The sequence below is a fragment of the Cyprinus carpio genome, chromosome B7 (assembly GCF_018340385.1).
Source record: "Cyprinus carpio isolate SPL01 chromosome B7, ASM1834038v1, whole genome shotgun sequence".
Lineage (NCBI taxonomy): Eukaryota > Metazoa > Chordata > Actinopteri > Cypriniformes > Cyprinidae > Cyprinus > Cyprinus carpio.
In genome coordinates, this window is record NC_056603.1 from 20,332,172 (window position 1) to 20,342,709 (window position 10,538).

At 34.5% G+C, this 10,538-nt stretch overlaps 1 protein-coding gene across 3 annotated transcripts in view; it reads left to right on the forward strand.

Moving 5' to 3' along the window:
* Positions 1-10,044, forward strand: part of LOC109066846 (palmitoyltransferase ZDHHC1) — a 19,260-nt gene extending 9,216 nt beyond the window's left edge. For 2 of the 3 annotated variants that reach the window (XM_042727857.1, XM_019083860.2), the window contains exons 8-11: positions 647-738; positions 5,309-5,423; positions 5,574-5,676; positions 9,009-10,044. In XM_042727857.1, coding sequence (XP_042583791.1) covers positions 647-738; positions 5,309-5,423; positions 5,574-5,676; positions 9,009-9,565 — 867 coding nt within the window. In that variant the 3' untranslated portion in view covers positions 9,566-10,044. The remainder of the gene's footprint in view (positions 1-646; positions 739-5,308; positions 5,424-5,573; positions 5,677-9,008) is intronic. The other variant, XM_042727856.1, reaches the window with a different exon arrangement.
* The last annotated feature ends 494 nt before the right edge of the window (positions 10,045-10,538 follow it).

Sequence of the window (10,538 nt, forward strand, 5' to 3'; positions counted from 1 at the left end):
TCCTTAAAGGTGCTATAATTAATTTTTTGACTTTACTAAAGCATAAAAGTAGCATAATATGTTTGCAGATATTTAAGAAACATGCTAAGTTAACATACTTGTTTATCTGAAAAACAATGCTGCATTCAGTTATTCTCCTTTCAAAATGTGCGTTCCGGGCCAAAATGTCGGTCGCTGTTTTGGTTTTTGAAACCCGCCCACTGCCAGTTTACCCAATTGTATTTCGGCACCCCAGGTTGACAGTTGGCAGAAAACACAGTGTATTTCATTTCATTCATCGTCAAGTGCGCTCGTTCCTGTTGGTGTCGTCAATCTTGCAACCTGTGTGTTCTCAAGTCTGAGGAGGAGGGGCCAGGTGAAATAAACCCCTCTCCAATATTTTGAATTTGGACTGCAATACCTAGTTCAACCACAAGGTGTCAATCCTACATACAGCACCTTTAAGGTTGTACATCATGGTGTTACACTGACGGTCATTCAGTATTTAATGTGGATCTTAAGTATATAAATACTTTACAATGCAACAACTAATGTTTCATGTTGGACCACTACTCATTTTCAGAGCAATTGTAATGTATCTCTGATATTCCTGTTTTCTGTCTCACCATGATTTAATTTCCTAATTTCCAATTTTGTTTTGCTGCAGCAGCAGGTAAGTTATAGCGGGACATTTGGCTATACCAATCCTGAGGTGGAGGTAGAGGATCCAACCGCCATGAGCTCCCAAGAAGGATCAGCGTGAGTTTTGCCAGCCAGATCAATAAAACATGATAGCATACTTAAAAATATCACAAAAGTTTTCATTACTGTGCAAAATTTGGCACAAGTAGTGTTTTTTTATTATTATTTAAGCAAGGATGCATTGATCAAAATTGTCAGTAAAGATTTTTACATTGTTACAAAAAAATGTTTATTATTGTTTTTACTGTGTTTTTAATCAAATGAATGCAGACTTGGTGAGATAAAAGACTTTTAAAAACATTTAAAAACTGGTCCGGCCCTAAACATTTGAACTAGTGAGACTAGTGTTAAAATCTGTCCCAACAGCTCATTGTTAAAGCAAGGAAGCGATTAAATGTCACTGACTTAACATCATGAAGAAATAATTGAGTAGAAAAACAATCTTCCGTTCACAAAAGACCAAGACTTGGCTTTCTCTCCCCTAAGCCTGCCTGCATTAACGTCTTCAGTCCAGCCAAATCAGTGTTACTCTGCACATTTTCTTCCAATTGTGGCTTAAGGGGATGATTGATTCCTTTAACTGTGACTCAAAAAATACAGATAATCTAATTTATTTTATTGGCCAATTATGGTATCATGTCAACCGTTTGAGAACTCAGCTGGAAGGGAAGGAAGGATATTACTGCTTTTGTGGGCCAGTTAAAATGTGAGCTCGAGGATCAGTTGTAGATTAAAATTTTTTTACTTAATAGATTTTTATATCTGGAGGGACTAATCTGTTAGTTCCTTATATATCTGTATGCATTTTACAATAATCCTTATATTTCTACGCTTTTTGTTGAATTGCGAAAGCCCTGGAAATCGATGGTTTGTTTAATGTTAAACTTCTCACTTCTCAGTTCTTCTAACTGGACCAGTTGTGCAGAAGCAGTTACTGAGGCCTGTTTTGCTCATGTGTCATGTTGCTTAATAAGAAACAGTCAGCATTAACAGTATTTCATAACAGCGAGTACAAAACAGGCTTTGACATTATTTCATATGTCATAGGGGCAGAATTGTTTCCCCATGGCATTTCACTTTCCAGGTTATTTTGCATTAAAGGTCTCATTGTTAAATTGTTTATTCAGTATTGGATGTTATTTGTTTTCATTAAAAAAAATATGAAATGATGAATATGAAGCTCTGCACATTTTTTTGTGAGATCATAACAGTCTGTAAAATAAAAAAATATATATATTGCTAATAAGCTAAGATATAAACTAAGAGCTTGTTATTTCTATTCTGATTTCTATTCTATACTTCTGGAGTGTCTGGCAGTCATGTTGAGTGATCAATGATTCCACAGAATTTCAAAAGTTTTGGCTCTTTGCTCTTGGAACTTTTAGCAATCTCAAGAAATGATCATAGAAGACAGTGAATGTATCTTCTTTTGAAGAAATGTTGTGTATGTTATACAGGGTTCCCATGGGTCCTTGAAATCCTTGAAAGTTTGTGAATCTGAAAAAAAAATAAATAAAAAAAATTCAAGGCCCTGGGAAGTTTTTGAAAATAAATATATATAGATACAGGTCCTTATTGAATTTAGTGCTTGAATTTATTTTGTGCAAGAAGTTTTCTGGAAAAGAATCCATATTATTCCTTCCGGTCCGCTACTGTGTTATTTCGCCAACACTTCGTGGCATACTGTATGCATACAAGCTTGCTTGATTTACATTAGTTACGCACATTTACGCATTACGTTAAGTGTTACCTGCGTGAGGTACTTGGTGTTGTACGTTGCTATAACGTTCACGCGTGCATGAAACAATGGTACCTCAACGTTTCACAGACACACCGTGTTGTTAAGATGCAAACCCATTAGGCAAGAAAAACTTAAAAGCATATTCATATATCTTAAAACTTATGGTAACATAAGCCTAAGAGCTTTTCACAGGGTTTCCGTGGGGCATTAAAAGTCAATAAATGGAATTTGTGAAAATTAAGGCCTTAAAGAGCATTAAAATACATTAAATATATTTCTAAAGGCATTACATTTTTTTTAGATGGTATTGAATAAAATATTACCAGTTTATTCTGAATATAGCGCTTTCATAATTAATAACTTTTTAATTTGCTGTCGCAAAATATGTACATTGCTGGGATACACATGCGGAACAGTTTGGTAATCGCCTTCGGTCGGTGCGAAATTGCCGTAACGCCAGATGTTTGGACAGCGGCGTACTGGAGTAAAGCTAAGAGCAGGGAATGTTAATTTTGTAAAGTCAGAAAGAAATTGTATAGTTTAATTGAGCAATTTCGCTGAGAATGATTCTGATTTTATTACATTCGGCGTAAATAACGATTGATAATGAATACTGTATTGACAGTAACAAGTTCTCACATTTTGAAGCTCACACAGCCAGTGTGTGTGTGAGAGAATCTCATGGAGAAATCAAAACAAATGAGCGCAACTGAACAGACAACTCACAGAACAAACATATTGCGGTAAAAATCAAGTTTTTATATTTATACCATATGAGGTAGCCATATGATGTAGCCTAGAGAGTGCTGATTCCTGAATATCAGCACGATTGCAGATTTGACTTTGATTTTATTCATTCAACAAATGAGTAATAATGATTCACTAATCTCCGAGCAGCACACAGCAGTTTTGTTACTGAATGATTCAGCACTTTTAAATTAATCATTTAAGTCAATGATTCAGTGATCCATTCGTAAAGACAGCATTTGCTTGATTGTTAAATGGCCTTAAGCTGTTACATAAATAAACTGCGAAAAGAAACATCACAGATGAAATGGTCCTGAGATCGCTGCACGAGCTCACGACGCCATCTGCAGTACAGTTCAAAGCATTCAAATGATTCAAAGCGCCAAACGCGAGCAGAATCGGCGTTGAAACGTGTTACTCGACACTGTGACTTTTTAGGAATGGCGGTGAGAATCTGAGATTGGTAGTGCTGTCATAAAATTCACAACGGTTGTGATGTAATTATATAATAGGCTGTAGTGTGACACACTATATGTATGCTGTTACAGTACTGTTTTTAGTTGTGATTCACTGTTAGTGCTGTGCTTGGTTTGAGCCGCTTTAATTTGCATTTGGGAACGCAACATTTGTCATTAGAAACGTTTGTAAATCTGTTGATGTTTACAAAGAAGTTTCAGAATCACATAATCCTTCAGAAATCATTCTTATATGCTGATTTGCTGCTCAAGAAACATTTCTCATTATTATAAATGTTAGAAACGGTTTTGCTGCTTAATATTTTTGTGGAAACGATACCACTCAAACATTTGTATAAGAGAAATTAATAATTTTATTCATCATGCATGAAAGTGACAAAAAGTGAGTGAAGACATTTAAAAAGATTTCTATTTAATAAATGCATTAACAAATTTAATTAATATATTTGATAAATGCAAATAAATGCTGTTCATTAAACTTATATTTATCAAAAAATCCTGAAAAATAAAGTGCATCATCATTTCCACACAAAATATGAAGCAGCAGAATTGTTTTCAACATTTCTAAACGATCATGTGACACTGAAAACTGGAGTAATGATGAAGAAAATTCTGCTTTGCATCAACGGAATAACATTACATTTTATAATGTATTACAATTGAAAACTTTTTTTGTATTTGTAATAATATTTCACAATTTCTTTTTTTTATTTTTATTTTTTATTTATTTTATTTTTTGATCAAATAAATTCAGCCTTAATGAGCAGAAGATAGTTATTCCAAAATCATTAATAATTGTAATGTTTCCAAATTTTGGCAGGTACTTTAATAATAATAATAATAATTCTATATACTTTACTATAATATATTCTAGTACTTTATTATAATATATTATTATATTGTTGTCATGGTTATTAAATGCTGCTTTTTATTTTTTTACAGGACAGTATGTATTTTTACAATATAAGATATATCTTTTAATGTGCTAAAATATATATTTTTAATAACGAGTGATGGGGTGTGGCTTGTGGGCGTGGTCAGATTTTCCTTCTTTTTTGTCTCTAGCGGATCACATGCCATATATATATATATATATATATATATATATATATATATATATATATATATATATATATATATATATATATATATATATATATATATATATATATGGGTCGTGTATGGCATTAAACATTTTTTAAAATGGCATTAAAAAGCATTAAAAAGCATTAAATTAGATTTGATGATACCTGCAGAAATCCCGTTTCAATAAAATCCATGCAAAAGTTAATATCAGATCATTTTAGAATACAGTATAGGATGTAATGAATATTCTTAAGTTTTATGCGAAACAGAAATACGACAATTAGAATATCAGACCTCGGTCATAGGAACAAAAATAAATGCAACAAAAAAAGCTTTTTTGTATAGTTGTGTTTGACGCATGAAAACTGTAACAATGTATCTTACAAGGTAATACAATGTAACCTTGTCCCCACATTAAGTCCTTGAATTTGAGGGTATTGGACCTGGAAAGTCCTTGAATTTAAAGTTAACCAATGTGTGGGAACCCTGGTTATAACATCTGAAGTAAATAAGTGAATGTAAAAATGTCATTTGGTCATTTGTGTACAAGCTTTGAGTAATGGGTGTCTCTCCACAGGCGTTACGGCAATGGCCGAGTCAGAGGCTCCAATGAGCACATGGGTGAAGAAGAGCTCCTCCCTGCTGTCATAACAGAGAACAAAGCATCTCCTCACCCTCACAAACACACACAGGTGTGTCCACACACACCACAAACACCAGAAAATTAATTATATTTTAAATTCAGGGTTTTATTATACAACCAGTGGCCTTTACGCTCTACTGAAGCTGTAATGTCCGTCTGGCTCAATATGTGGTAAAACTGTGTCATTTTGTTTCCATAGAGAAAAAAGAGGAAAGTGCGCAAACTTGCAGCTGAAGTAAACAGTGACAGGTCCATTGACACCAGCACCACCAAAGGCATGCCAAAGACTTCTGCTGAGCAGGGTAAGACAAGCGTACACAATCAGCTGATGACTGTAATATTTGATTTACACTTACTGCTCAGAAGTCTGAGGTCAGATTTTTTTTTTCTTTCATGTTTTTGAAAGAAGCCTTTTATGTTCACTGGCTGAAGGCTGAAAGTTCAAAAGAACAACATTTGTTTGAAATAGTAATGTTTTGTTACAGTGTGAAAGTCTTTCTTGTCACTTTTTTTTTCATCAATTGAATTAATTCTTGCTGAATAAAAGTATTAATGTCATTAAAAAAATTATCTTGCTGACCCCAGACTTTTTGAACAATAGTTTACATTTATTCATTTATCAGACCATTTCTCCAATGTAATTTCAAATGCGAAATGACAACAAAGTCATTCACCCAAGGAAGCTGAAGATCAGAGGAGTACAGGACAGAGTAGAGATGAGAATAAGAAATAGTAAAGTACCTGGACATATATAACTAAAACATGGATATTTTACATTTGTTTATTAGTGCAAGTGCCTAACTTAAAAAAAAAAAAAAAAATATATATATATATATATATATATATATATATATATATATATATATATATATATATATATATATATATATATATATATATATATATATATATAAATATATATATATATCAGTTTTGGCAGTGACACAAATTTTGTGTTTCGCGAAGTTTACTGCTTAAGCTGTTGTGGTGTTTATTCACATCGTTTCTAGATTATTGTGTAGAGTGATCAGATGCATTTTAAAAATTGCTTAAAGCTTCATTGGCCAAAAAATTATTGAACCTGAAAGAACCATTTACCGGATCATCAAGAACTTCAAGGAGAGAGGTTCGACTGCAGTGATGAAGTCTTCAGGACGTCCCAGAGTGTCCAGCAAGTGCCAGGACCATCTCCTCCTGAGGAGTCAGCTACAGAATCGTGTCAGCAGCAGTGCAGAGCTTACTCAGGAATGGTGGCAGGTTGGTGTGAGAGCATCTGCACGCACAGAGAAGGCCAAGACTTTTGGACAATGGCCTGGTGTCAAGAAGGGCAGCAAAGACGCCACTTCTCTTCCAAGGAAAACATCAAGGACAGACTGAAATTCTGCAGGAAGTACAAGGATTGGACAGCAGAAGACTGATGCAAAGTTATTTTCTCTGATGAAGCTCCCTTCTGACCGTTTGGGACATCTGGAAAATCAATTGCTCGGAGAAGAAAAGGTGAATGCTACCATGAGACATGTGTTGTGCCAACAGTGAAGCATCCTGAGACCATCCATGTGTGGGGCTCTCTCATAATTCTGCCCCAAAACACTGCCATGAATAAAGAATGGAATCAAAACGTCCTGCAAGAGCGACTTCTTACATGATCCATGAGCAGTTTGGTGATGATCCATGCATTTTCCAGCATGATGCAGCACCATGTCACAAAGCAAGAGTGATAAAGAAGTGGCTAGAAGACCTATACATTGAAATTTTGGATTCGTGGCCAGGCAACTCCTCGGATCTCAATCCCATATAGAACCTGTGGTCAGTCCTCAAAAGGCAAATGGACAAGCAGAAGCCCATTAATTGTGATCAACCCCGAGAATAAGGCAAGAATGGATCGTCAGGATTTGGCCCAGAAGCTAATATCCAGAATGCCAGAGCAGATTGCAGAATATACACTGTAAATATTGACTCATTATATATTTTTTGCCAATAAAACACTTTAAAACTTACATGCTTATCATTGTTTTTAAGTATACCATAGAAACATGTGGGAAAATAATCTACAATTACTGAAGCAGCAAACTTTGCAAAACACAAAATTTATGTCACTGCCAAAACTTTTGGCCATGACTGTACAGTATTGGCAGCATATCACATTGTGAACATGAAAACTAAGATATAATGTAGACTAATCCTAACAGTGTGTCACTGATTTAGGAGATTAGTAAATCATGGAAGACGTTGCTATGTTATAATATTAAACAGTGTGGTAGATCTGCATCACTGAACAACGCCCTGTTTGCTTTAGACTGAAGTATAGCACTAAGGAGAATAAAATTACAATATGACAGTTAAAACCTGCTTATAGAGCAATTGTCTTTACCTGATTTATAACTTTTATTTTAGCCTCTGTTGCATTGTTCAATTTGTATTACAGTGTTTGAATAGATTTGTAATAATTCTGTGCTCCTGAACTGCCTGTGTGTAACTAATGAAGCTTATTTCTGCCACTTAAGAAAAAAAAAATACATTAGTAAATTATAATTGACATGAAAGGGAAGATTCTAAATTGTCCCTCCCCCAACTCGTGTGTAAGAAAAGACTTGTTTTTGGATTAGATTTGTGTATGAATTAAACTGGTTCTCGCCATGAATATAGCCCTAGATGCTGGAATGACGTTAATAAGAAAGTAAATAAATGACATTAAAAGTCATATTTATGAGATTAATGCCCAGTTTCACAAACATGACTTATCTTAAGCCAGGACTAGGTCTTAGTTAAATTAAGATATTTAAGCAACTTTTACAAAAGTGCCTTAGAAGAAAACATTAAGGTGTCAATCTTGACACATAACAATGACACTGACATATTTTAAGATATGTCAGAGCAAGATATTTTCAGTTGAGACAGCTCATACAGTACATGCATTTTAGTCTAGGACTATCTTAAGCCTTGTCTGTGAAACTGGGGGGAAAAGTCATATTTATGACTTAAAAACAATAATGACAAAATTGAAATTATGACAGTCATTAAGATCAAATTGAATTCAAATAATTAAAAATGATCACTATTTATGTAATTATTTTGAAGTTCTCATAATTATGATAATATAAAAGTTTTTATAATAATTCTGACTTAGAAAGTAGAAATTACGAAATAAGTGACAGTAGGAATTATATGAAAGTCATAGAATTCCTAATCTTAAATGTATTTAATAATTTTTATAATGCCAGTTTGTCATAAATTGACTTTTTATAATCTATAATTATATAATTGATTTATGTCATAATTATTTATTATTTTCATCGCATAATTATAATTTAACAAAGCTTGTTTTTTTTCTTAGGTTGCAGAAATGAGATTCCATAAATAAGATGTTTTTTATTCACACAAGTTCAGCTGTTTGAGTTTAGAATGTAGTCTCCCCAGTATAATCTTGTAAAAATGTAAAATGTAATAGATTTTGAAATAATTGTAGCAAATACTTAAAAAAAAAAAAAAAAAAAAAAAATATATATATATATATATATATATGTATATATATATATATATATATATCATATCTGTTTTTCATTGGTCTTGATATTGGTGAATCACAGTGTGAGTAGTTACCTTTGTGATTTGTGTTTGTGCTTTACACATATAGAGTCCTCTGTAGCTGCCGCCACTGTGTCCTCCTCTCTTGGTCAGCGCTTACCCTTCCCAGCATTCCCCCTGCGGGCCTCCCTCCCCCCTCTTGCGCCTGTACAAGCTGCTGGTCCCCCTGCTGAGTATCATTCTGACTCCGCAGAATCTCTGGAGGAGATCCCTGTAGCAATGGCACGGCTTGGCAGTGCAGCCCTGGCCGGCGCTACACCTGCTGCTGTGTCTGCCACCAGTTATTCCTCTTCTCTCCAATGTGCTTTGCCTTCCTCAGCAGCTGGACAAGCTTTACCCTCCCCTCAGCCTAGGACCAAGAGGAAAGCTGCCGTTCGGAAAGCTGCAGAGCAGAGGTTTGAGATGGTGTCCCATAATCCGTCTATGTTCGTGAGTCGAGAAAGCGGAGAGCCTGCCATGCCTCAAGAGGGCATTATCACAGACGAAAGTCCTTATGTGGCGAAACGCAAACAGACAGGTAAAAAGAGAAATATGGAGGACACTAAACTCAGCTCGAATGTGAGACCCGCTGGTGTAGTGACTACTACAGAGACACATCACTACTAATCAGGACTCACTGGGCACTTGGTCAGCGTTGTTTCTCCATTAAAAAATAACTTGAGCTGCTTTAAAAGGATCACATAAAAACTGATGTAGCACTCAGAACCTGATGCAACCTATGCAAACGCCATTGAATGTCAGCAGTAAGAACCTTTTGCTGGACAAAACATCTAATGCTGGTTGTCATTGGTCAGTGTCATTTGGCCTGAACACCTCATATTGCATAAAGTTGCATATAGATATGTTTGTCAGTGGCTCATGAGGTCCGACCTCAGATCAGATTCACATATATATATATTTATTCATGAAATGGATGATTGTGGAAGCCTTGGACTTGAGCCTCAACTTAAATATAAATTATGAACTAACTTATTTAGCCTTTCATTATTAGCCATACATTTCACTACAATTTTTTATGTAGCGATGCACAAAGGTTTTTTTTTTTTTTTTTTTTTAACTCTTAATGCAGTGCTGCCCTTCTTATATATATATATATATATATATATATTATATATATATATATATATATATAAAATGCCAAAGTTTGTTTAGTTTTCTATGATGAACCACGCATGACCACTGATATCATTTTCAGGGTTTTTAGTTCATATTTTTACATTAATGTACATTGTTACCTTATTTTTCAATTATTGTTGTTAATTGTTGTTTTTCCTTTTTGTTGTTTTTATCAGCTTTTATATGTCTGGTTGTGTTTGGTTGAACTTGATTTACAGTATGTACTACAGAGTGTACTTCTGGTGGTATTCTACTCAAGTGCTTTAGTCACTTTCTAAATAAACATCTTCTATTAAGCAGTGCCACATGATGTCGGCCCTTATGAATGAAGTCCCCTCCCTCCATCTCAAATGCTGCTCAGACAACCCAGTTACACAGTTGTTTATCTATCAACAGAAACATTCTTAGTACGTGATGTTTTGGGTAGAGGCAGTGGCTGAATGATGGCCTGAGGGGGAAGCAA